The sequence below is a fragment of the Microcebus murinus genome, chromosome 2, assembly GCF_040939455.1.
Source record: "Microcebus murinus isolate Inina chromosome 2, M.murinus_Inina_mat1.0, whole genome shotgun sequence".
Lineage (NCBI taxonomy): Eukaryota > Metazoa > Chordata > Mammalia > Primates > Cheirogaleidae > Microcebus > Microcebus murinus.
This window is the reverse complement of record NC_134105.1, coordinates 23,742,899-23,770,658: the sequence shown is the minus strand read 5'-3', so window position 1 is coordinate 23,770,658 and position 27,760 is coordinate 23,742,899. Positions and strand designations below refer to the sequence as shown.

General features: G+C 49.1%; 1 protein-coding gene across 3 annotated transcripts in view; it reads left to right on the top strand.

Moving 5' to 3' along the window:
- CSMD2 (CUB and Sushi multiple domains 2) overlaps nt 1–27,760 on the top strand; it is a 570,274-nt gene that overhangs the window by 444,613 nt on the left and 97,901 nt on the right. For all 3 annotated transcript variants that reach the window (XM_075996375.1, XM_075996373.1, XM_075996374.1), the window contains 8 exons: nt 5,739–5,933; nt 6,915–7,031; nt 10,248–10,361; nt 17,001–17,096; nt 21,791–21,994; nt 22,355–22,479; nt 22,602–22,698; nt 23,671–23,775. In XM_075996375.1, the coding sequence (XP_075852490.1) occupies nt 5,739–5,933; nt 6,915–7,031; nt 10,248–10,361; nt 17,001–17,096; nt 21,791–21,994; nt 22,355–22,479; nt 22,602–22,698; nt 23,671–23,775 (1,053 nt within the window). The remainder of the gene's footprint in view (nt 1–5,738; nt 5,934–6,914; nt 7,032–10,247; nt 10,362–17,000; nt 17,097–21,790; nt 21,995–22,354; nt 22,480–22,601; nt 22,699–23,670; nt 23,776–27,760) is intronic.

Genomic DNA, 27,760 nt, shown 5'->3' with positions numbered 1-27,760 from the left:
ACCCCCAGGACCACCCTGTCTCCTCCGCTCCTTTCTGAGCATTTGCTGCGTTCTCTTCTCCCTGCAGATCAGTGTTCCTGGCTTCTCCATTCTCCTGGGATAAGCGTGGCTGCCGCATTCTTGACTTTGAATCACATCCCAGTTCATATCCCAATTCCAAATCCCAAAGAGATCAGCAGAGAGTCCAGGTTTAAATCGAGTGTCCACTGAGCAGTGGCCTGGGATGAGGCTTTTGGATAAGGGGCAAGGGCAGATCCGGCGTTTTTATTCATTTGTTCATTCAGTACATGTTAATTGAGCACCTACCATGTGCCAGAGGTTGTTATAGGGGTTGAGAACAGAGCAGGGAACCAAAGTCTCAATGGAGTTCATATCCTAGTGACAACCAGACCCACAGGCATTTCTCCTGCAGATGAAATGCTGGAGGCTCACCTAATTCTAAGTCAAGGAGGGCGAGTTTTTAGATGTCTCTGTTCAGTTGCCTCTGGAGGTAGCTGTGGTGTCAGGAAGGTCCCTGGCTGGACCTTCTAGGAGATGGTTCTGAATGCAGCCATGCCATCTGTGGACTTCTAGGAGGCCATTGCTCAGTGCCACTTCTCATCTGAATAATTCCTGCTGGGTAGCTTTACCCTTGCTAAAAGGAGACAAAAGGAAGAGAGAGGACCCTGCCTTTTGGATACAAGTCCCAGGGAGGTTCATTATCTTTCTCCAGACCAGAGATAGCAGCAGAAGGGGTTGAGGTAGGGAGACTTTCGTTCTCTTCTTCCAGCATGTGCGGCGGCCTCCACTAGGCAGGGACAGGATAATACGTTCATGCATGCGCACGCATGAGACCCTTCAATGGCTCAACGAATGTTTAGCGAACTCTTGCTTCATGCCACGCCCTGTCCTGGATACTGAGAGCACAGCAGTGAGCAAATGGCCATGGTCCTTACCCCAGAGTGACTTAACGATGAGTGAGGGAAACAGACAGTAACTGAGTAGACAAGCAAGAAAAAATAAAACAAAAACAAAAACAGCCTACTTTGAGGAAGAAAAACAGGGTGCCCACTTCAGAGTGGTGACAGCCTGTCTGAGCAGGGGCCACTTAGAGCTCTACCAAGTGAGTAGAAGCCCTCTCTGTGCAAGAGTGGGGGCGCAGGGTGTTTCAGAGGGAAGAGTTCCAAGCATGTGTTAAAGAACCTGAAATAACTCAGGAAAGGCCAAGGCAAATCAATTTTTACCAGAAGGTACTAAAAAATATCTATTTTTCTCTTTCAAGCCCTTGGAAGTAACACTGTGGGCCTGGGAGCTACGGCCAGATTTCCACACCTGCTACCACCCTCATTCCCACCACCTGCTCTTGCCACGGGTCATCCTTTTTAAATTCAAAATGGAAATATCTTCATTTTTTGCCTATTTTTAAAGTAATACATGTTTATTGGAAAAATTCAAACACTGTAAATGCAGAAGAGATATACTCTTAAGAACTTAACATCCTCCAGTATCACCATCCCCTGAAGTATCATTATTAACAATGTGTTATCTCATTTCAGGTATTTTCTATAAATATAAAGTAATATAAATGCTATAACCAGGGGTTAGCAATTTTTTTTCTGGCCAGGGAGGCAGTACTTTTACTCCAGATGATCTCAGTCGCTACTACTCAGCTCTGCTGATATAATGCTAAAGCAGCCACAGACGATATGTAAACAAAAGGCCGTGTTCCAATAAAACTTTATTTACAAAACCAGGCAGCCAGTGACCTAGGCTGAGCAGTTTGCGGATCCCTGCTCCGTATGAATGAGATAACGCTGTATGTACTAATCTGCAATCTGGTTTTTTTGTTTTTCTGTTTTTCCCCCAACAATAGATCTTGGGCATCTTCCCATATCAGTATTCAAAGATTTATGTTTTTTAAAAGCTGCTTGTATTTCAGTGGATGGCTCTGATCCAGCTGTTGCAAAGTTTGGAAGTAAGCCTTATCTGTTAGGACCACAGAGAAACTGGTTCTTTTAATTTTCCCATTTTGGAGGGTTTGGGTTTATTTATTATCGTCATCATGATGTTTGAGTCATTTAGTGTTATCATGGCTGAGCCCTGGTCTGGCAGACTAAATACCCGATTTGGGTTGTAATTCCACCTCTAAATAGTTGAATGGCTTGGGAAACTCATTGTCCTCTCTCATCACCACATTCTTCATCGATAAGCTGAACATGAGCATACCTGGCCCTGCTTTCTGCAGAGGGTATTGTGAGACACAAATGAGATAACAGATTGGAAAGTGCTTTGGAAATTATGAAGTGATACTCCTATGTAAGGGGCTATCATCATCATCATTATCCTTGTCGTTGTTATTAATGTGATAATGCTTGGAATGATGAGCTCATCTGCTCTGACACATGAGTAAATATAGAACAGAGTTTTTAGATGGAAGCATTGATGTGGTGGTTGATTTTCCAAGCCTCAAAGTATTCAGCCAGACAGTTCAGCAGCCATTTATTAAGTCTCTATTATGTGCCAAATATGGCCAGCCCTTGTGCCAAGTGCTTTGCTAGTTACCAAGGTTATGAGAAGACTAGGTGTTGGCACCTGCCCTCCAAGTGTTCAGAGCCCAGTGGAAAGAAATACACTTATCAAGCCTACCAGTATGATATGATGCATGCTATAGCCAGGGAAAGAAAAACAGAATTCTGCTGGAGAGAAGGCAGAGTTCAGGAAACCTCAGAGAGGGTGGCACTGAAGAGTGTATGAGTTTGCCACACAAAGTAGGGAAGAAAGGACATTGTGGTGTCTGTAAAGTTCTGGGGCAGTCATACCCAGTGGGGGTCCAATGCCAATGCAACTGTTACCCAAAAACACAGTTGCTTAAACAAGGTAAAAGTTTATTATCCTTCTCGTAAAGGAAGTCTGGAGGTCATGATTTAGGGTTGGTGAGGAGGCTCCACCTGGTCTCCGTCTGTCCTTCTGCTCTCCTGTGCTAGTCCCTGACCCCAAAATAACCTCAAGGGTATCTTGGACCCAAGATGGCAACCAAGGCTGCAGCCATCAGGTCTGAGTTCTAGACTGAGGGAGCAAGAGAGGAAGGAGGGAAGGAGGGAAGGGCCAGCGAGCATTCGTCAGCTGAGTCAACTTCCCTTAAGCAGACTTTCTAGAAGTTCCACATGAATCCACGGAAGATATTTATTAAGTGCATACCATGTGTCAGGCACTGGAATACAGCAGCGAACAAAACCGAAAAGCTGCCCTTCCGAGACCTGCATTCTAGTGGAGGAAGGCAGAAAAATATAAGGTAAATATATAGGAGATGAGGCAGTATTAATCACAGTGGAGAGAAAGCAGAGAATGGTGTCAGGGAGCGTTGGAGAGAGGAGTATTGCAATTTGAAATAGCTGCTCATGGAGAGTCACTGAGGAAGAGACACTGAGCTTAGTCCTGAAAGGGGTGAGACAGGGAGCCATGCAAGCCGGGGATTGTCCCGCACACAGAGGCCAGTGTGGTCTCAGCAAACTTCACAAAGGGATGACAGGAGCAGAGGTCATGGAGGGGACAATTGGGAGCCACATGCACAGGGCCTCAGAGGCCTGAAAGGATTTTGGCTTTTTCTCTGAACGAGACAGGACACTACTGGATTGTTTTCAGCAGATGGGGTCTGACTGGTGTTTACATCTCTTTGGCCGGACCTGGCTTCCCAGGAGGCTGGGAAATGTGGAATTCAGCTAATGCCTTGAGGTTCTGGATAAAATCTGGGCTCTATGATAGAAGGACGAAGAGGGGAAATGGATATCAGGGCCACAGCTACTTCTGCCTCTTATGAGCTGTGTGAACTTGCTTCCCAGTTACTTAACTTTTCTGAACTTCAAATAAGATTTGACTCACTTTGAATGTATAAAAAGGATAGATGAAACCTAAGAGATGGTGATAGTTCCCTGCATACACACAAAATGTGGATATATTTTAACATATAAAAAATGTTTCCTAGTTAAATAGATACATCCACATAAAAAACATAATAATTAAATTCTAGATATTTATACTAAAAATGTTGTAGCCTTGTCTGCCAATGTGTGGCGGTCTTTTCCTCAATAAAATAGAAGAGTTACCTATGTATATATGTACACACACATGTTCCCTTATCTCTGTGATTCACATATGGGTCACCCAATGGCCAGTTATATTCTGGCCAGAGCCACTAGGCTTACGTAGAGGACAGATTTAATGAAGGCAAGTGACCAATGTCTGGGTCCCACTTGAGTTTAAATGCAATAGTACATCCAGAACTGCTCCACCCTCAGTTATGGGTGAAGACTTAAAGACCAAGATGGTCACAAGGGCTCAAATGCAAGAGTAGCTAGGCTCGACAGGATCATAGGCTCTCAGAGTCCCACCCGATCCACCAGCTGCCTGATTGGCATCTGAGTGACAGCCTCAAGCAGCGGCTGCCTCCTGTGCAGGTTGTCTAAAAGGTACCCAGGTGACAAGGACTGCCCTCAGCAAAATTTCTCCTGAGCCATTCATCTCCAATGAATGAACTCTGATCCCTTCTGTTCTGGCTCTTTCCTCCTTAGCTCCACTCTTTGAATTTCTGAATCCTTCTGCAAGGACTGTCAGCACCTCTTTGTGAGCTCCCCTCTTTAGACCTCTCTGGTGCCCCCCATAGCGTAGCCTCCAGGACTGTAATAGAAACCTGATTCTCAGTGCATCTCCCTGGTACAGTCTGGCCTCAGCCATGCCCTGCCACTGTCCAGCCCTGAGGACAGGCTTCTTGACCATCAGTGAGCTTATTAGAAGGGGGCCTGAGGAAAGCCATAGTGGATGGACGTGAGCATTGGCTCAGAGCTAATAGTGAGGGACGTATAGAGCTAGTGCTCCCAGTCCTCAGGCAATGTCAAGTATGTTCTTGTCCGGTGCAGAGAGACAGAACAGATGACAATTGGGCACATCTACGAGATGACTGATTGGGCAGACCATAAGGATCAAGAGGCAAATGGGGAAATCCTGAGGTTTTAATAACCTGGCAAGTACCCAACACTCTGTGCAAAGCCCTAGAAAACCATATTGGAGTCTTCGACTTGTCCCAGAGGTTGGAAAACCCTAACCAGAAGGGAAGTGGGGTTTCCTGCTTCCTCCCTGGATCTAAGTATGGGGACCCATGCACTCCGCAGTGCTCGCACCAGGCGGATGTGACTGGGCCTGCAGAGCAGGTGCCAGATCCCCCCTAGCCAGTAGTGTGTGGGGCAGAAGGAGAGGGAGACAAAGAGCCGTCTCCAGAGGCATGCTGTCCGCCCTGCTTCCCAGCTGGAGACAAAAAGTCCAGGAGGCCTGCCACGCTGGGGGTGGTGGGGGTCAGGGCTGAGCAGGGGGTGGGCTGCACCCGCACACTGGCCTCTACCGCAGTGACCCTCCCTGCAGCTGAGATGGGTCGGGCACCGTCAGCTCCCATGCTTCCTCCGGGACAGAGCCAGGGGGGCATGAGAGACAGCCTGGGAGGTTTGGCTGGAGCTCTTTCCTCTGTGCACCACAGTGAGAACATGGGCAGAGGAGGGGGAATCTCCCTCTTTAATATGATTTCCAGCCTTAGATTTCTAACCAAATTTAGAGGAGTTTCTAGACCCAAGGGAACAGGACCAACAGTCTTGAACCTCATGCGCTCTCTGTGGCTAACTAAAGTCGGGTTCTCCTCCTGGGTGCTGCACCGGAGAAACAGGCTGCTAACAGGCCTCTGTGCGTGTGCATGTGTGTGTTTTTCTTCTTCCCAGAAAACCCGCGGGAGTCATGTTTTGATCCTGGTTCCATCAAGAACGGCACGAGAGTGGGGTCCGACCTGAAGCTGGGCTCCTCCATCACCTACTACTGCCACGGGGGCTACGAAGTTGAGGGCTCCGCCACCCTGAGCTGCGTCCTGGGGCCTGACGGGAAGCCCGTGTGGAACAATCCCCGCCCAGTCTGCACAGGTGCCGGGAGCCAGGGATGGGGTCTGAGCAACCAGGGGCAGAAGGGGCTGTCGGCTATGGGAAGGGGCCATGGTCCCCAAGGGTGGCTCCTCCCAGCAGGGCCTGACAAACCTGGGTTTGCTGTAGAGGAGAATGGCTCATAATTCACCAGGTGTGCAGTCCCCGTCAAAGTGTCATCTCTCTCAGGTCACATAGTGTCCCCACCCCCATTAAGACAGATGCTCATGTCCTCAACAGAGGCCCCCAGACATGCCACACCAGGGAGCTCACTCCAGGGAGAAGGGAGTTTAAAGGAAGCCCCTGGACTTGCTCCCAGGCATAGGGAAAATCACTCAGGGATCAGATGTGTCCAAGTAAGGCCTACAGAGTAGGCTGATCCCAGGTAGGTCTGGGTTAGCCACAGAGGGGTCCTAACAAGAGGCACAGAAATGAGTGTCAGAACCCCAGAGCATGGTGACCTCCCAAGTTGAAGAGCCCAGGGGGCCTCCTTTGCCCAGGTGGGAGAGGCAGGCTCTGAGGCCCACCCATGTGGAAATCAGACACCATGGAAGGGAACAGAAGGTGGCTGGGTTGCACGGGCTGCCGCTCCCTACTCACGCAGACACTGACTGCCCAGGTGTAGACATTGGCCATGGGGCAGCAGATCATTTCTAGACCCCACTTGTAAGCAGAAGAAGTTCCTACTGTGTCCTTCAAGGCTGTCCCTTCAGGAACCATTGCTAATGTTAGTAGTTAGAGAACACGGGCTGACATCTGCCCAAGATGGCCCTTGACAGCATCAGGGTGAGTTTCAGGCCCTGTACCAGGCGAGGGATGCATGTCCTTGGGCAGGGCAGGGCGGCGTCCTCAGACTTCCCTTCTCCACCCACTTCGGGGCAGCCCCACCTGGGCCAGAAGCTCAAGCTGGGAGCAAAATGAAGGATGGACAATTGGTGAGAGGCCCACCGGGTCACTTGTCTCTCTATCCGGTTTCTCTTTCAGCTCCCTGTGGGGGACAGTACGTGGGTTCAGACGGAGTGGTCTTGTCCCCCAACTACCCCCAGAACTACACCAGTGGACAGATCTGCTTGTATTTTGTCACCGTGCCCAAGGACTATGGTATGAGGTTTTCTTGTTTATGTTCTCTCTAACTCCTCTCCCTCCTTCCAAAACGGGCAACTCCTCAGGTCCTTCCCAATTATCCCCTCCCATCGTGGGAACAGCAGAACAGTCTCCCAAACAGAGCAGCCAAGTGCTGATGCTCTGAAGCAAGCTGCGGGATGCATGCCTGACACAGAGGAAGACGGGCACAAGTGAGCCCAGCAGGAACCCAGGATGCAGAGCTGGTGAGAGAATGGCCAGGATGGAGGAAGGCAAGGTGTCCTTGGGGCCTGCCCAGCACAGCCCCAGTCTGAATGGAGCCGCTGCAGACCCAGGCCTGTTGAGAACCCAGGAGCAGGTGGCCAAGGAACAGGAAGGAAGAAAGGAATGGGATGGAGGGAGATGGAGCCACGTCATTCTGATGTCCCATCTGAGAACCAGAGCCTGGTCCAGGTTATAAATAGGACAAATAAGAGAAAAGCAAGGAGCAGGCTAGTGCCCTAAGAAGAGAGAGAACCCTCCAGATTCAAAGAGACGCAGGTGGAAAGAACCAGGCTCATTACCTGGTTGGCAGTGGGGATATACAAGAGTCCTGCCAGCCCTGCAGGTATTCAAGAAGATCTTGAAAGGCAACCAGGGGACTGGCCTGGGCTGCTCTCTCCCTGGGTCTCCTCTTTATAGGAGGACTAACAAGTATTTCTAAACATAGTTGGTGTTGGGTGTGGCAAAGGGCATCAGTATGTCCTAATCACCTAGAAGAGGCTTGCGGCAACCTACAGAGACCTGGTTGCTTATTCTCAAAGCTGGGATGGGTAAGAACAGGCCACGGCCTGATGCTTGAGTCATTCACCAGACATTCAGTAAGCACCTATTAGGGGCCATGCACTTGGCTAGGTCCTTGGGCTACAGAGATGAGCGAGGCATGTCCCTGCCCTCTGTAAATGCCCAGTCTCCTATTCACCCATAGCTCCAGCCATCAGTGCACCCACTCCTGCCCCAGCACCTGCACACTTACGTGCACTTGCACACGCTCCCCAACATACTGATGTCACAGGAGTTTTAGACATGCCGGATCACAGTTAGAAACGTCCTAAAAGGTTGTCCAATCTGATGTGCTACCCAGAGCAGACTCCTTGATAAGTGGGCATGCAGTTTGTGTTTGAATTCCTCCAGTGGCGAGGAGCTCATGCCTCTGCAAGCAGCCAACCCCAAAGCTGGTCAGTGGCATTGAGCTGAAAGCTGTGGACATCTGTCCCAAGCATCTTCTCTTTGCCAATGATGCTGAGCCCGGGAATGGAGGGCAGATTTTTCCTTCTGGGTCTGACTTGGGCCCCAGCGCAGGTCTCAGCACCAGCATCATCTTCTCAGAGGTCTTTCTTTGCTTCCCCATCTAAAGTGGCCTGCCTCGCCCCATCATTCTATCCATATGCCCAGAACTTAACACGAGCTAAGATTATCTTGTCTATTTGCTTACGCATTTGGTTGAATTTTGGGGGAGGTTTTGACTGTCTCTTCCCACTAGAATGTACACTCTGTGAATGCAGAGACCCTGCTTGTCCTGTTCGCCACTCAAGAGGAGAGGACGGAGATACCCTTGCCACCAGCCCTGACTCAGTAGCCACTTTCAGGGTGCGGGCATGTGCTCTTCCTCCTGCTCTTCTGCCCGTGATTTGAGAACAGTGAATCTTACATTCCATTCACTACTGTACTCAACATTGTAAATGCTTTTTTTATCAGGCAGTCTACTCCATGGCCTAAGTCCCTCTCTGCTCTGACATGTGTATATACACAAACACACAACACACACAACATATATATGTGCACACAACATACACATGTACACACAACACATACAACACAACAACACATGCATATACAACATACATAATGCATAAAACATACACAATACACACAACACATGCTCATAACATATACAACATACACACAATACATACAGCATATACATGACATATGTGAGCACACATAACACATACACAAAGCACAGACAGCATACACCGTGCATGATACAGACAACACATATGACATGCAAACACGTGTGAGAACACACAACATATACAACGCATGCACACAACACATACTATAACACATATGATATAGCATGTGCATGCATACATAACATACACAACACATATGAATATACACAACACACAGCATGCATAACATATACAATACACACAACATATACAACACACACATGTACATCCTACTTCCTACATGCTGAAGGCTCTGAGCCAAAGTGGAAAAGGGTCTGCCCTGGCTCTTGCCCTCGGATGCACCAGGCCAGCTAGGAGACCGGTGCTGGCAGAGTAACCTGGGGTCTGGCAGGTAGCTGAATGGGAGCTGTGCCCACTGTGGTCCGGAGTGACCTCAGCCTATGCAGCAGGAACTGGCAGCAAGGGGAGGGCTCAGGAAACCCCTTGCAATGTATAACTGGGGCCTGAATACCCATCAAATGGCCAGGACCTTTGACCTTGTCTGATTGGGGACTTATCTGGGCTGTGGCCACTGGCTTTTCAGCCGCCCGCCCCACATGAGCTGAGTGGCCCTTGGGAACTCTCTTAACCTCTGAGCCTCAGATTCTTGTCTACAAAGTATGGATAATATCCAGAAGAGTCACGGCCAAAGAAAATGATATACATAGCAAGTATGGTGCCTGGCACTCAGTAGGTGCTTAATAAATGTCATTTTCCCTCTTCCCTCTGAGCTTTGCCAGAGGGAGCTGAGAGGAGCTATTGCCTGTTCCAGGGACAGTCGCTCCTCCCCAGGAGGAGGCTGCTACTCACCCCCCCTTCCTCTTAGCTGTGGGAGAGGGGCTGCCCTGTTCTGCCGGACCTTTGAAGAAAAGCAAGGGAGAACATGGGGTCCCAAGATCGCACGGACAATGGGGCATGGTACTGAAAGCCTGTTCATGGGTTTATTCCTGGGAAAGAATTAGGTTAGTGCATTGCCACCTCCACCGGCCAGACCTTTGGGTGCAGTCCTCACTCGATGTGTCAGCCCAGGCCTCCCCAGCTGCCCGCCTCCCTGTGCCCGGGAGTCCTGCCAGTGTGCTCATCGCCCAGTAGAAAGGCTCAGCGAGCAACATGAACCAATAGCTTCCTCTGGGTGGCCCTCCTCCTGGCCTGGGGCCCCCAGACCCCCTGTCCCCTCTGCTCGCCCGCAGCGCCTGCCCTGTCTTCCACGCTGAGCTCTCCGCACCGTGTCTCCCCGCAGTGGTGTTTGGCCAGTTCGCCTTCTTCCACACGGCCCTCAACGACGTGGTGGAGGTGCACGACGGCCACAGCCAGCACTCGCGGCTGCTCAGCTCCCTCTCGGGCTCCCACACAGGTACCTGGGGCTCGGCCAGCATGGGGACGGTGGTGGGCGGGGGGCGTCGTGGCTGGTTAAAAGGAAAGAGGCTCTGGAAGCACGACGACATGTCCACGTGAGGTGGAACCACACAGCTCTGTGTGTGTCATGCCCTGGTGCTGCCTCTATGACAGGAGCCACCAGCTCCTGGGAGCGCAGCAGGGGGCTTCCCCCAAGCTGTGTCCACACGCCCCCAAGTGGTGTAGCAGCATTTCCCAATTTTATTCTAATTGTAAACATTGCATTTTCACTGTATAAAACTTAGGGACAAAACTAAATAACCTACATAGAGAATTAAAATAAAGACCTCCAGAAAGAGCCACCAATAAGATGTAGTGTATTTCCTTCCAGTCTATCTACTTAGACCTAATCTTTTACATATTTTATTGAACAAACCAATATACATATTTTCATTGAAATATTCACTACGAGCTTTATGCTGTCATTTTTTTTTCTTCTAGAATAGGATTTTAAATTCTGCACAGTAATCTCTCACATAGTTATTTAAAATTTATGTGATGGATTCCCCATTACTGAGCATTTAGATTGTTTCTAATTTCTCACGCTATGGTCAGTAATTCAAAGTGTCAGACATATCTCTTCATACACATCCGTGACCTGAGAATAGCTAGAAGTGGAATTGGCAAGTTAAAGAATATGCGAGGTATTTAAGGCTTTTTAAACAGATTGTCAAGTGTCCCTCTGGAAAGATCTTGTCACTTTGTTCACTGACAATGAATAAGAGGGCATATTTTATTCTCACAAAAACCAGGTAATTAAAAAAAACAAAAGTGTCATCAGTTTGAAAAGTGAGAATTGTATCTCATCTGATTTTGCTTTTTTTATTACAGCTAGGTTAGCCTTTTTAGAAATGTTTATTGGCCCATGCATTTTTTATTTGTGTATTTATTTGTGAATTTGTGCCAATTTTTCTATTAGCATTTATTTTCTTATTTATAGAATAGAGGTCCATATCATTATAAACTGTATTTGTTATATGCTATAAAAAGCCTTCCCCTCCAGTTTGTCATTTGCTATATAATTTTCTTCAGGGTGCTTTAATGTTAGAAAATGTAAATTTCCCATGATATCAAATCTATGAATGTTTTCTGTTATAGTTTTCTCCTTGGCTTTTATGCTGATCAAATAAATAATCCTCTGTGTTTTCTTTTACTTCTTAGTTTCATCATATTGCTGTAGTACCTTTAGAATTTATTTTGATTTTTTTATTCGATGTAGGGAATCTAATCATATTCTTTCAAATATAGTTAATCAGTTATCCTAGCAGAATTTTCAAAATGCCAGATTTACATATACTAAATTTTTATGAAGTTAACAGTCTGTTCGTAGACTTTTTATCCATTTCCTCTAAGGGTCTGGTTTATGTTTTGAGGTTTTTTTGTTTTGTTTTGTTTTGTTTTTTTGCCTTCTTTCCTTTCTTGAAAGGGTCTGTTTATTCTTGTTTAAGTTTTAGTTGTTGTAACACTACAACAGTGTTTACTATTATAACAATTTTAAACTTATGGTACTAGAAGTCCCCATAGTCATTCCTTGTTTTGAATTTTTTATTGACTATTCATGCTTACTTTTGCCTCTAAATAAAATTTAGAATCATTTTGTCAGGTTAAAAACATTGCATCAAAATTTTGACTGCGATTTCATAAAACACATAGATTAAGTTAGGGAGAACTCTGGTCTTTATAACATTAACTCTTTTTCCCATCCAAGAACATGGTATGTCTCTCCATTTATTTATCTGTTGTACCTTCGGGAAGGTGCTATAATTTTCATTTAGGCAGTATTCCTTTTTTAACTTTATTCCTAGATATTTCACGGAGATTTTTGTTGCTGCTGTAAATGGGTCTTTTTTCCCCTGTTATATTTTCTAACTGGGCTTTGCTAGTATATTCAAAGACTGGCATTCTTGGCATATTCATTTTATAAAGTCATTGGACTCTTTATAATGGTGCTGATATTACCAACTCATTCTCCTGACCCCTCCAGGCAAGAAGCAATTTCATCTGCAAATAAATTTGTCTCATTATTTTATCTCCTCCTTTTCAGCGATTTTTATTTTATTTTCTTCCATGGTTATTGGTCTATTCAGGTACATTACTTTAATATAGACGTTGACATTTTATCAATTGTAAAAAATCCATTTCATGATTTCTTTTAAATTTAGCAAACTAGTTTATGTAGTACACTATGATGTTTAATCTCCTTTTATTAGTGGTCGATCCCTGCCTTTATTTATTCTCCCAAATGCTGCCTTCATAGTCCCATTTTTTCTCAGTTGTGTCAGATGTTTTGTATTTGTTTTTTGTTTGTTTAAATTCTGATTGCTCCAATGTATTCATTCTTGTCCATTCTTCTGTGGAGTTTGTTATTTTCTGATTAACCTCCACCTTTATTTCATAATTTCCTTTCTCCTTTTTTCCTCCAGATTATTTTTTTCTTCTTTTTCTAACTTCTTGATTCGAAACCTATGTTCCTTATTTTCTCCATAGAATAAAGGCATGTTTACAGTAATATATTCACCTCTCAGCATAGTTTTGGCTTCATGCCATAAACTTTGATATGTACTATTTTCATCATCATTACTTTCTAAATAGCCCATGATAACACGTGTTGTTTTAATCATTTTGCCCAAGCGTTGGTTAAGAATGTCTCTTCTTTTCCCTCAAGGACACAGATTTTATTCTTGGTGCGTTAAACTTTTGTGTTAATTTCTCATTTTATTGCCATATAGTTGGAGAATATGACCTATACCACTTCTATTATACTTTGGGGGTTTCATGAGATTCTCTCAGTAGCCACGGACATTTGTTCAGTTCCCTCAGTACCTGGGAAGAATGTGAGTCCCCTGCAGAGTCGAGAGGCAAGACTGCAAGCTGAGGCCCTGCAGTCACACTAGCTGGACTCCAAGCTTAGCTCTCCTACTTGCTGGCGAGGCGACTTCAGGCACGATGCCTGATGGTGCTGAGCTTGTTTCCTCATCTGCAAAATGGAAAGAGTGAAAGTTCTGCCTCCTAGAGTTATTGTTAGGAGTGAGTTTGGTAGCAGCATTAGATCAGTCTTACTCAGTTTTGTTATTCAAATCCATTATATCAGTGATTCTCAGTGACATGATTTTTTAATAACACCAGCCCCCCCACACACACCCAACCAAGAGTATAATTCAGGTTCTCCCAGGGTAGGGTGCTCTATCTCTTGATAGGTAGGTAGGTGATAGAGATATATAGATATAAGTATAGCTATAATCCTAGCACTCTAGGAGGCCAAGGTGGGAGGATCCCTTGAGGTCAGGAGTTCACGACCAACCTGAGCAAGAGTGAGACCCCATCCCTACTAAAAATAGAAAAATTAGCCAGGTGTGGTGGCACATGCCTGTAGTCCCAGCTACTTGGGAGGCTGAGGCAGGAGGATCACTTGAGGCCAGGAGTTTAAGTTTGTTGTGAGCTAGGCTGACATCATGGCACTCTAGCCCAGGCAACAGAGTAAGACTCTGTCTCAAAAAACATAAAAAAAATAGATGTAAAAGTATTGCTTCTCTGCCTTTTGGCTAAAATCAAGTGTAAACAGATATAGGTATAGCTATAGACATAGACATATAAGGATAGGTAAAAGATCTACAGGAAAAGAGACAGGTATACATTTAGGACCTGGAGATATAAATATAGATGTAGACTTGGTATAGACCTGGGTGTATAGGACCAATAGAAATAGAAATGTAGATAGATAGACTGAGGTATGAGACTTACAGATACCAATATCAGTATACTCAGACAGTGAGTCTCTTTCCTTATCTGGACAAACACTGGTAATGAACAATGGGTACTAATGAGAATGAACAGTGTCTCTGAGGTGTGTTGGGGGGGAAAAAAGCTTAATGACCACTACTCAGCAATCTTTATGTTTTCCTATTTGAGATATCAAAGATTGAGAATGTTGCATTAAAATATTTCCCACTACAGTTGTGATATTTTGTTGTCTTGTGTTTCTAACAATTTTTGTATCTGTGTTTGCCTAATAGATCTTCTCCTATTTTCTCCAAGAGTCTTTTTTTTTTCATTAGAAGTTTACTTATATACTTTACAAGCAAAATATTTGCTCTGATACCTGTCATCTTATTTTGTTCTTTCTGGGTTTCTGTTGGTGTTGTTTTGATTTTGCTTCCTTACGTTTTCATTCATACCTGACCCATCTCTGATTTCTAACTTTTTTAGGTATATTTGGACTTTTATATTAATGTTATTAGGAATTAGTTTTAAATTGTGGAATTCTTCCCCAAGAACAAGTGTTTACATTTGCATTTAGTTTTGTTACCTCACTAACAATAGTTATTATTGTTATTATTGTTATATTGTTATTGTTATATTTATTCCTGCTAGTTCTTAAATTTCCTACTTTAGGTTTGCTGGGGTTTTTTGTTGTTTTTTTTTTTTTTAAGTAAAGCTTATAACTGTGCAGTACTTTCTGTCACCTTGCATATACGAGAATGCCTGCCTTTTGACACATCATATAAATGACAACTTGATTGCAAATCAAATTATGAGTCACAAACTTTTATCTTTCAAAAATGCAGTCAATGTTCCACTATAGTCCAACATTTCATCAGACAGACAAATTGGGGTCCAACCTGATTCTTTGTCCTTATAAGTAACCTATGCTTTTCTGGCTATATGATTTTCACATTCTTCCTTTCTTTTTAAAATTAAAAAGCCCTCTAGGATGTGTTGTGGTGGAACTCTCTTTTCACTAATTAGATCTGGCACTTGGCAAATTTTACTTCAGTCTGAATCCAAATTCTTAGGAAAGGTATCTTCTTTCTTAAATTATTTTTTTTTCTCGAACTTCAATGTCTCTGTCTTCTCTCTCTCTGGAATTCTTGATATATGCGTATTGGATTTTTTTCATCTATTTTCCATGTTGCTTGTCATTTCTCTCGTTATTTTAATCTCTTTATCCTTTTCCTGTGGATTCTGGGAGAATTTCCCAAATTTCATCTCCATTTCACTCTTTAATTTCTGTGAAATCCAGCTGCCCTGTGCTAGCATTTCTCATTTCTTTGTGGCTTTTATTAATCCCAGATCCTTCTTCCTCTGACTTCACAGACGCAATGCTAGATTTAATCTTGTGACAACCATGACTGAAACTCTTCTGAGACTTTTGCCTGTTCTTTGTTGTAATTCTCATACAAGTATTTGCTCTGACTTCTTAGGGCGGTCTCCTTCCTTAGAACTGAAATCCTCTCATGCCCAGTGAGTTTACGGCGCGCTTTCCCGTGGAGCGGGAGGCCTGCGTGTGTCCAGGGCCAAAGCCAACGTGGGGTCTGTGAGAGATCAGGGGGCCCCAATCCCCCTCCGTCAGGCTAAATGACGTGCGGATGGAAAAGCGAGGCTTCGCTCTGCTCACCTCCACTGGGAGGAGGCGCTGGCGGTGGCGGTGACCATGAAGACAGGCTTTGTCTTCCTGAGTTTCTTTTTGCTTTGGCGGTGAGAAGTTAGCTGAGGCAGTGACTCCCAGCCAGGCTCAGCCCTCTGGGTCACATGTCAACCTAAGGAAACTTTGAAAAAGGCTCTTTGCTCCCATGGTCAGTAGCATCACATGGGCTTTCTGGAAGCACTGGTGGGAACCTCCCAGGGGCTCCTTGGTGAGTCCCTACACCAGCCCTCGCTGCAGTGGACATTAGCCTGGCTCTCTGTGACCCCGACTTCCTTTCTGAGAGTGGGCCCATGGCCCTGCTCAGGGGTCCCGAGAAGCAGCGTGTAGAGGGGCCATGCCACTGCCTCCACCGTGTTCTTCCTGAGCTGCTCCAGGAAGGTGACTACATTCCATGGCTGCTGGTACTCTTGGGGCTGTCTGTCCCCTGGGCCACCTGTATCACACCAAGCAGAAGATATGCCTTCATCTTCTGCTACACAGGCTGTCTGCCTCCACCACCTTCCTGTGCCCATGCAGGTTTTCCCCCAGTTTGTGTGCCATTGGTTGAGTATCAGGACATCCTGGTTTGCCTGGGGCAGTCCCAGCTTCCATTCGGTTGTCCCAGCATAATTATTAATAGTACTTTGTTTGACTCTCAAGTGTCCTAGTATGAGCAATGAATTATGCAATAGCTCTGTTATTGATCATTTTGAGGGGTGGCGGGGCATGGTCTGGGAAAGGCCAGCTGCTTGCAGATGATCACTTGACCCTTTTTCCAGAAGCCAGTGCCTTTTTTTTAAAATCAGATTGATGTCAGTTTTCCAAATAAACCACTGAGTCAGCTTGGTGTAATGGTCACTCTCTCCATTCTGTGGCCCAATATTTAGCAGCGTCTCTTCTCTCTAGCAGGACATTTAATCATTCTGAACCTCCCTTTCATGCTTTATTACATGAGGATGCTGAGCCCTGTCATGCCAACTGACCACGGGTCACACTAAGACCATGGGTGCAAAAGCCTTCTGTAAACTTTAAACTGTAAAGTGCAGTAAAAATGTGAGCTTTTACTTCAGGAAGGCCTACAATGTGGAAGGGATTGCTGCGTGGGGTATTGCCAGCCCCCGCTTCCTGGTGGGATTTTATCTGCTTGGCCTGGACTCACTGTCTTCTTCTGCTTCTCGCCCCTTATCTCGGCAGGAGAATCACTGCCCTTGGCCACCTCCAATCAAGTTCTCATCAAGTTCAGTGCCAAAGGCCAAGTCCCAGCCAGAGGTTTCCACTTTGTCTACCAAGGTATGCAGGATGCAGATGCCAGAGGGGAAAAGGCAATCTCTGTTCTTAGGGCACTTGGTGACCAAAGAAACAGGGATCTTTGACCCCTAGTCTCAGCCTCTTTCTCAGGGTGCGTGGGGGCAGTTACTGGATTGCGGGGCAATTTCCTGAAATTCTGTTGAATCTTATGCATTCGCTTATCCAGCAGACATTTCTTAGACCAATGTTCTGTATGTCCAATGAGGAAGGAAATCAGACATGGGAAACTAATTTCTTCCTACCCCTCATATCCCATTCCCCCACCCCCCACCCAGTGACTGGTGTGGTCCAGATGGCACTGGGGACACCAACCCAAGCTCTTCCCTAGACTCCCACCTATGGGCTTGGTTTTGTCTGCAAGGCACAGTACAGGGGTGGGCAAATAGAGGCTGTGACATGAGGTGGACATAGATCTGAATTGCAGCCCACCACCTGGGCACCAGGCACTCCACATCTCCAAGGTCCAGTTTGCTCACCGGTAAAATGAAGATAATAATGTGCCTCTGATAGGATTAAAAGAGAGTTCGTGAAATAGCTGGTACAAAGTAACTCATCCATGTTAGTTCTCTTTCTTACTAGCCCAGAAAGGCAAAGTTTGGAGCACCCGGGCTTTCACTGGCAGGCCCAACTTCCCCTCGTCCAGGAGAACATCCACTTTTGTAGGGCCCAGGGTCTAAGCATGGTCCTGTTCATTTGGCTCTGCCCAGGATGACTGGCATTCCCTATGTGGGGCAGTCCTGCCATAGGCACAGGGGCAGTGCGCTCATAGCCCCAGGGATACTCCTCCCATATGCACAGGGGTAGTCCTCTCATAGGTGCAGGGGAGTCCTGCCATAGGCCCGAGGGTAGTTCTCCCATAGATGTAGGGGTAGCCCTGTCATAGGCACAGGGGTAGTCCTGCCATAGGTGCAGGAGCAGTCCTCCCACAGATGTAAGGGTAGTCCTCCCATAGGCGCAGGGGCAGTCCTCCCATAAGCGCAGGGGTAGTCCTCCCATAGGCGCAGGGGTAGTCCTCCCATAGGCACAGGGGTAGTCCTGCCATAGGTGCAGGAGCAGTCCTCCCACAGATGTAAGGGTAGTCCTCCCATAGGCGCAGGGGCAGTCCTCCCATAGGCGCAGGGGCAGTCCTCCCATAGGCGCAGGGGTAGTCCTCCCATAGGCACAGGGGTAGTCCTGCCATAGGTGCAGGAGCAGTCCTCCCACAGATGTAAGGGTAGTCCTCCCACAGGCGCAGGGGCAGTCCTCCCATAGGCGCAGGGGTAGTCCTCCCATAGGCGCAGGGGTAGTCCTCCCATAGGCGCAGGGGTAGTCCTCCCATAGGCGCAGGGGTAGTCCTCCCATAGGCACAGGTGTAGTCCTCCCATAGGCGCAGGGGCAGTCCTCCCATAGGCGCAGGTGTAGTCCTCCCATAGGCGCAGGGGTAGTCCTCCCATAGGCGCAGGGGTAGTCCTCCCAGAGATGTAGGGGTAGTCCTCCCATAGGCGCAGGGGTAGTCCTCCCAGAGATGTAGGGGTAGTCCTCCCACAGATGTAGGGGCAGTCCTCCCATAGGCGCAGGGGCAGTCCTCCCACAGATGTAGGGGCAATCCTCCCATAGGCGCAGGGGTAGTCCTCCCATAGATGTACAGGCAGTCCTCCCATAGGCGCAGGGGCAGTCCTCCCATAGGCACAGGTGTAGTCCTCCCATAGGCACAGGTGTAGTCCTCCCATAGGCACAAGTGTAGTCCTCCCACAGATGTAGGGGCAGTCCTCCCATAGGCGCAGGGGCAGTCCTCCCATAGGCACAGGTTTAGTCCTCCCATAGGTGCAGGGGTAGTCCTCCCACAGATGTAGGGGCAGTCCTCCCATAGGCACAGGTGTAGTCCTCCCATAGGTGCAGGGGTAGTCTTCCCACAGATGTAGGGGCAGTCCTCCCATAGGTGCAGGGGTAGTCTTCCCACAGATGTAGGGGCAGTCCTCCCATAGGTGCAGGGGTAGTCCTCCCACAGATGTAGGGGCAGTCCTCCCATAGGTGCAGGGGTAGTCTTCCCACAGATGTAGGGGCAGTCCTCCCATAGGTGCAGGGGTAGTCTTCCCACAGATGTAGGGGTAGTCCTCCCATAGGTGCAGGGGTAGTCCTACCACAGATGTAGGGGCAGTCCTCCCATAGGTGCAGGGGTAGTCTTCCCACAGATGTAGGGGCAGTCCTCCCATAGGTGCAGGGGTAGTCTTCCCACAGATGTAGGGGCAGTCCTCCCATAGGCACAGGTGTAGTCCTCCCATAGGTGCAGGGGTAGTCTTCCCACAGATGTAGGGGCAGTCCTCCCATAGGTGCAGGGGTAGTCTTCCCACAGATGTAGGGGCAGTCCTCCCATAGGTGCAGGGGTAGTCTTCCCACAGATGTAGGGGCAGTCCTCCCATAGGTGCAGGGGTAGTCCTCCCACAGATGTAGGGGTAGTCCTCCCATAGGTGCAGGGGTAGTCTTCCCACAGATGTAGGGGCAGTCCTCCCATAGGCGCAGGGGCAGTCCTCCCATAGGCACAGGTTTAGTCCTCCCATAGGTGCAGGGGTAGTCCTCCCACAGATGTAGGGGCAGTCCTCCCATAGGTGCAGGGGTAGTCTTCCCACAGATGTAGGGGCAGTCCTCCCATAGGTGCAGGGGTAGTCTTCCCACAGATGTAGGGGTAGTCCTCCCATAGGTGCAGGGGTAGTCTTCCCACAGATGTAGGGGTAGTCCTCCCATAGGTGCAGGGGTAGTCCTCCCACAGATGTAGGGGCAGTCCTCCCATAGGTGCAGGGGTAGTCCTCCCACAGATGTAGGGGCAGTCCTCCCATAGGCGCAGGGGCAGTCCTCCCACAGATGTAGGGGCAATCCTCCCATAGGCGCAGGGGTAGTCCTCCCATAGATGTACAGGCAGTCCTCCCATAGGCGCAGGGGCAGTCCTCCCATAGGCACAGGTGTAGTCCTCCCATAGGCACAGGTGTAGTCCTCCCATAGGCACAAGTGTAGTCCTCCCACAGATGTAGGGGCAGTCCTCCCATAGGCGCAGGGGCAGTCCTCCCATAGGCACAGGTTTAGTCCTCCCATAGGTGCAGGGGTAGTCCTCCCACAGATGTAGGGGCAGTCCTCCCATAGGCACAGGTGTAGTCCTCCCATAGGTGCAGGGGTAGTCTTCCCACAGATGTAGGGGCAGTCCTCCCATAGGTGCAGGGGTAGTCTTCCCACAGATGTAGGGGCAGTCCTCCCATAGGTGCAGGGGTAGTCCTCCCACAGATGTAGGGGCAGTCCTCCCATAGGTGCAGGGGTAGTCTTCCCACAGATGTAGGGGCAGTCCTCCCATAGGTGCAGGGGTAGTCTTCCCACAGATGTAGGGGTAGTCCTCCCATAGGTGCAGGGGTAGTCCTACCACAGATGTAGGGGCAGTCCTCCCATAGGTGCAGGGGTAGTCTTCCCACAGATGTAGGGGCAGTCCTCCCATAGGTGCAGGGGTAGTCTTCCCACAGATGTAGGGGCAGTCCTCCCATAGGCACAGGTGTAGTCCTCCCATAGGTGCAGGGGTAGTCTTCCCACAGATGTAGGGGCAGTCCTCCCATAGGTGCAGGGGTAGTCTTCCCACAGATGTAGGGGCAGTCCTCCCATAGGTGCAGGGGTAGTCTTCCCACAGATGTAGGGGCAGTCCTCCCATAGGTGCAGGGGTAGTCCTCCCACAGATGTAGGGGTAGTCCTCCCATAGGTGCAGGGGTAGTCTTCCCACAGATGTAGGGGCAGTCCTCCCATAGGCGCAGGGGCAGTCCTCCCATAGGCACAGGTTTAGTCCTCCCATAGGTGCAGGGGTAGTCCTCCCACAGATGTAGGGGCAGTCCTCCCATAGGTGCAGGGGTAGTCTTCCCACAGATGTAGGGGCAGTCCTCCCATAGGTGCAGGGGTAGTCTTCCCACAGATGTAGGGGTAGTCCTCCCATAGGTGCAGGGGTAGTCTTCCCACAGATGTAGGGGTAGTCCTCCCATAGGTGCAGGGGTAGTCCTCCCACAGATGTAGGGGCAGTCCTCCCATAGGTGCAGGGGTAGTCCTCCCACAGATGTAGGGGCAGTCCTCCCATAGGGGCAGGGGTAGTCTTCCCACAGATGCAGGAGCAGTCCTCCCATAGGGGCAGGGGTAGTCTTCCCACAGATGTAGGGGCAGTCCTCCCATAGGCACAGGGGTAGTCCTCCCATAGTGGATGCCGTCCTGGAGCCGGGCCGATGGGTCCCAGCCACCAGTGTGGGCAGAGGGAAAGAAGATTCAGGTCATGGAAGGCAGGCCTCCGGGAAGGATCTTAAGGCGCATGGGGAGCACAGCAAGAGGCAGGGCGGAGGCATTGAAAGTGGGGGAGGAAGGGCAGTTCATTCTCCTTGTCGGGGACTGTGGGACCCCGATCAGTCAGGGGCATCACTGGGAAGGCAAAGAACAAAACTGGGCCTAAAGTCTGGGCCGGGGGCTCATGTTGTGTCTCATCGTCTCCAGCAGCTGTGCTGTGACACTGGGTGTCCAAGCGTGTCTCAGTAACACGGGCCTCGTCCTAGACAGTCCCCACCCCTGACCTGGGAGCCTCTCGGGGTCCCCTCCAGACTGTCTGTGTTCCAGTCCCATGCGTGTCCGTCCCTGGGCCAGGTTCTAGAGGGATGAGGCCTGCCCCTCAGTGCCCTTGTCCCCCACAGCGGTGCCCCGAACCAGCGCCACGCAGTGCAGCTCTGTGCCGGAACCCCGCTATGGCAAGAGGCTGGGCAGCGACTTCTCGGTGGGGGCCGTCGTCCGCTTCGAGTGCAGCTCCGGCTACGTCCTGCAGGGGTCCCCAGAGATCGAGTGCCTCCCGGTGCCTGGGGCCCTGGCCCAGTGGAACGTCTCCGCGCCCACGTGTGTGGGTGAGTGCCTGGACCGCGGGGCTGGGGCCGGGGCTTTCTCCCTGGGGGCGGCAGCAAGTCCCAGCAGGTGCCCCGAGGCACACAGCAGCCCCTTCCCACCAGCGTGACCTAGGCAGAAAGCCCGTCCAGGCCGAAGCGCCAGTCCTGCGGGTTGGTGTGAGACAGCCGTGCGTCCTGGGGCGGGGGCGCGTGTGAAGGGAGGAACCGGGGTCCAGGTCCCTGAGGGGGGCAGAAAACAGAGCGAGAAGGCGGGACTTGGCACGAAGGAGGAAGCCCCACGGGCAGGGGTTGCCAGCAGAAGTTGGCCCCGGGGAGCAGTCCGCTTGGGGAGCCTGTGACCACAGCTGCCCGTCCCCGCAGTGCCGTGTGGCGGCAACCTCACGGAGCGCAGGGGCACCATCCTGTCCCCCGGCTTCCCGGAGCCGTACCTCAACAGCCTCAACTGCGTGTGGAAGATCATGGTCCCCGAAGGCGCTGGCATCCAGGTAGGGGCCTGGTCGGGCGGGTGGCCACCCACAGGTGCTGGCCGTTGCCAAGCCCTGAGCCAGGAGGGAGAAGGAAGAGACACAGGCTGCCTGACCAACAGTGCCATCCTGCTGCCTCCCAGATTCAGGTCATCAGTTTTGTCACGGAGCAGAACTGGGACTCCCTGGAAGTGTTTGACGGTGCAGATAACACTGTAACCATGCTGGGGAGTTTCTCAGGTAAGGTGGCTTCCAATCTGGAGGGTCGTGGTAGACATTGTCATCATAATCATGGAGACATAATTCACATACCATAAAATTCATCATTTTAAAGTGGACACTTCAGTGGTTTTTAGTGTATTCACCAGGTTCTACAACCCTGACGACTATCTAATCCCAGAATATTTTGATCATCCCCCAAAAAAACCAGGCACCCACTTTCACTCACTCTCCACCCTACCTGCCCCCCACACCCCAGCCTCTGGTAGCCACTAATCTGTTGTCTGTCTCTGTGGGTTTGCCTATTTCAGCCATTTCATGTGAATGGAATGTTTGCTTCTTTCACTTAGCATGATGCTTCCAAAGTTCATCAAGTTGTAGTGTGTGTCAGCACTTCGTGATGTGGATATACCATATTTCGTTTATCTATTCACTAGTCGATGGGTCATTTCCACTTTTGTGCTATTGCAATTGATGTTGCTATGAACATTCATGCACAAGTTTCTGTGTGAGCATGTGTTGTCAGTTCTCTTGGGTATATACCTAGGAATGCAATTCCTGGGTCACATGGTAATCCCGTGTTTAACTTTTTGAGGAACTGCCAAATGGTTTTCCGAAGTGGCTACATCATTTTCCATTGCCATGGCAGACTTCTGATGTAGCATGGCGCATGCTTTTGCATGCCAGAGTCTTTCTGAAGGTGGTGGGGAGGGGACCAAACTCATAGGCCTCCTGAGGAGCTCACTGTCCCACAGGCACACAGCTCTGCCACTGCTCATCTTGCGGGAAGTGCTTTGGGGTCTCTCCTCCCTCGGCCATTGGAGACCTAGCCCTCTGAGTGGTGTTAATTTGTCATTTAGTGAGTTTGATCACTGGGGACATTTGGGAGCCTTGGGAGCAGAATGTCAGCAGGTGGCAAAAGCAAGAAGGACAGGGAGGAGGGTGGGGGCCTGGAAGAGCTAAACCTCAATGACCCTGGTGTCCTTGCCCTAGGAACAACCGTGCCTGCCCTCCTGAACAGCACCTCCAACCAGCTCTACCTTCACTTCTACTCAGACATCAGCGTGTCTGCAGCCGGCTTCCACTTGGAATACAAAAGTGAGAATCTGGGGTCCTGCTGTGTACAGTGTTCAGGGTGGAGCTAAGGGTTACCAAGTCCCCACTCTGAGCTAATATTGGGGCTGTGTATTCTCCATCCCACTTAAGCCTGACCACAAACCTAGGTGAGGATGCTGAAGCACAGAGAAGGCCTGAAACCTCCTCAAGGCTGCACAGCAGAGCTGGCTTCTCACCCAGATGCCTGGTATTCAAAAACCTATGTTCTTGCTCAGTGTCTACACCAGGAGTGGGAAGGGGACTTGGTCACTGGCCTAGGCCCCAGTATACAATTTAGAATATAAAAAGATGGAGGTGCTTTCTTCCCCTAATCCTAAAAACTGGCCTCTCTAACCTCTAGCTCTGAGATGCAGTTATCTTTGGAGTTCCTCCCGTCATTGGATACTTCACTCCTCTTCTACCTGATTTCTCCCTGCAGGCTCTAACCCCTACTTCCTGGCTTCCAGCACCCCTAAGGGCTCACTACTGAATACTCAGAACAGAAAAGTTGTGGATGTGTCTTCTGGGGAGACTGCTTGCATCCTGGGACTTCCTGCTCCATCCCCTTTCCAGCAGCATTTATTCCACATTTGTTTAGCAAATACTTATTGAGCATTTACAATGCACCAGATGCGATGCTGGCTTTTGCCAGGATTGCATAACATTGAGATGGGTCTGTCCCCTTAGGGTCCACTAGGGAGAGGCAGACAAATAGACAGAGAAGTGCATCATAGTATTGCATGTGCTCCCATGGATGTCTCTAGATGGTAGAACAGTGGTTCAGAGAATGGTCACTTCTTCCTGGGGCAGGTAGAAATGCAAATGTCAGGAAGGAACATTGAGCACCCGCAATGCGCCAAGCCCTGTGTTAGGTGCCCACAGGACAAAGATGAATAAGGCAAAGTCTCTGCCTTCAAAAGCACAATGTCTAGGAGGAGAGAAAGACATGGAATTAGTAATTTTAGTGTGGCCTTTAGACACTTCGGAAGTACAGAGGAAGGGAGCTAAACCTAGCCAGGTAAGCCTTACAGACTGGTATGCCAGAGATAAGTTTGGGATGAGAAGTAAGAAATGCAGGAAGGCATGGCTGGCTTGACCATCCAGGACAGCATGGGCCCATGCAGACAGAAGGCCCAGCTGGTGCTAGGTGCCTGATTGGTCAGCACTATCCAAAATGAAAGAACTTTATCTATGTGTTTGGGGAGGATTACCTGGATCCCAAGAAGCTCATCACCTGAAAGGACTGCCATATGCCCCTGTCAAGAAAGACCTAGGACAGCCAAAAGCAAAGTCCCTGAGGGGTAGAAGGTAGGACAAGGACCCCTGCGACTTCCTTCCTGCAGATGTCTAAAACTTCACTCACCTGACAAAGTTTCCTGGGTTTCTGAATAAGTCACATTTTTTTCCTTTTACCCTCTCCTCTCTGTTTTTGCCAGTTTTATTTCTGTATCAATATTTTAATTTGAGTCTTTGAATGTTTCTTAGAATCTTCTCTGGTCTTTCTTCTTCCAAAGGTACATTTCCTTCCTAAATCACTTTGTCATTCTACTACTGCCTCATCCCCAGGAAGAATTCACCTCTTCTCAGTTGTCTTTGTCCAGGGGAACTGGCAGTTTTCTCGGTAGCTGACACTTCTCATGTGCTGTCCACACACACGGTGGGAAGAGCTAGGGGGAGAACAGAGGTCCTCATCGGTATATACAGACTGGAATTCCTGGGAGCCAGGACCCTGTAGTTACATTTTGTCTTGTAAGATAATCTACAAAGAGGGCACGGAGGCTGGAGAGTTAACTCTATCATAGAGGCAAATGGTTTTGAAGGGTACTGAAAAGTCACATCCACGGCTGCGATTCATATTTAATGTTTATTTAATTGGAATGGAAATGGAGCAATATGCTTTCAAAAGTAATAAATTACATATGATAAAAAATTTTTTTCTTTTGTTATAGCGTAGCTTAAATAAAATCAAGCTGTGCAGTGTAAGAGAAATTAGAATGGGCTTTTCTCCATCTGCCTCCTTTGTTCTCTGGCCTCACCTCTCTCCCCATTTCTTTTTTCCTCCTACCACACTCTGTTGTCCTTGCTGTGTCCCTTTCTCTCTCTGCCTCTTCTTCTTCTGTCCACTGCCTTTCCAGTAAGTGGGTCTCTAGTGGCTAGGTTGTGACCACCCCTCTAAACCCTGAGTTACTTCTACTTGGCATACAGGGGAGAAAGAGACAAAATGACAAGACTAAGGGCTTAAAGTAGTTTGATGATTGTTTTAATGCTTATCTTTGAGGTCTTTTGTCTCAGCTGCTGAGATTTTTGGACATAGGCCCCAAAGAGCTTTGATTTCTAAACATCACATCCACATCGTAAAAGCACGTGTAGGCCAGAAACTGCCTGGGAAGAACGTGAGGGAATCTCCAGGGTGATAACAATATTCCACGGTGTTGGTAGGGGGGGTGGGTTATACAGGTGCAAGTTCAAATCTCAGCACATGTGCACTCACAGTTATGTCAATTACAACATGGATGTGTATGATTTGTGTATTTCGCTATACATAAATTTCCCTCAGAAGGAAACAAAAGCACATGTAGTTGTCAGAGTCTCATCTCATCTCAGTGTGGCATGAGGACCCATCACCTGCTGCACAAGAAGGTGGGCTGGGGGCTGGAGCCTCAGCTGACCAGTCCTTCCCTGTTCCTTTTCCACGAGCCCCTGGCTCCCTGCAGGCACTGGGTACACATGGGTTTCTCAGGGAGCCTGTATCCCCCAAGGGAGCCACTAGGAGGGCTGAGGCTGCCATCTCACAAGCTCTCTGGGCCATGCTGGTGCCCAGGGTCAGACCCAAACCCACAGTCCATGCTCCTCTCTTTTCTGCCGCCTGTGGTGAGGAGGACCCCTTGGGAATTGGTGGAGAACTCGGTTTGCAGCTACCCTGTGCCTGCCCCTGAGTCTTGCACCCTTGCCCCTGGAGAGATGCCCTGCAAGCCCAGTCCAGCAACACATGGAAATTTACTTAGTGCATCCAAAGCACCTGCTCATGTAGGTGGGCTTCTGTGAGGCACAGGAGAGGCAGGAAGCCCCCAGTCGGGAGCTGCTACATTCCCGCTTGCTGTGTGGGAGGCGGCAGGAGGGGACTGAAAGCAGGAAGAAGGTGATTTCAGGAGGGGAGGCAGGCAGAGCAGGGGCAGTTGAGCTCACGTGGCCTCGGGGTTTGGCCTTCACTTGGGCAGACCCGGGGGCAGGCTGGGCTTGGTCTGAATCCCAGCTCTGTGGCTACTAGGGGCATGTTCCTGGGCCTCTCTCTGCTTGTGTCCCGTCTGTAAAACGGAATGCCAAGACCCGCTTGAAGGGTATGAGGGGACATGTGTGAGTCACTGGCCCCCACTGCTCATGGGAGGTGCTCAGTGAGTGCCCCTGGGATGAAGGTGTGGCAGGCGGGGAGGGAGAGGAGGAGGAGGGTCAGGGTGGGGGTTCTAGCAAAGCACTGTGTACCATGCCAGGTACAGAATAAGGAATAAATGAACACGGTTGAATTTGAAGAATCAAGAAAGGAAGCAAAGGAGGACTTGAGAGTCCACGGAGGTGATCTTGAAAAGGGACCAGGCCAACATGGTGAAGGTCGTAGATGTCAAGATGAGAAGGTTGGATCTATGTAACAGGGACCAGGTTCACATTGCTGAGCAAGGCAGTCCCATGATCCAAGGAGAGATTTTAAGGAACGCAAGTTGCCTGTGAGTTCGGAGTGGTCTGGATAGCGGTGGCTATCACTGCGTAGTGACAAGGGGGGGCCTGTTATGGGAGCCAGGGCTAAGTGAGGCCAGAGCTGGCCATGGCAGGCGAAGTGTCAGCGGCCCCCACTGCATCGCCCCGGAAGGGGCTGGCTTGACCTTGAAAACAGAACGTGGAGAGTTACCCACTCGCAAACGTGCCCCAGGACAGTCTGCCCAGAGCATGGGACTCTGGCTTAGCCCAAGCATTGCTGAGATGCCCTACCTCCTTC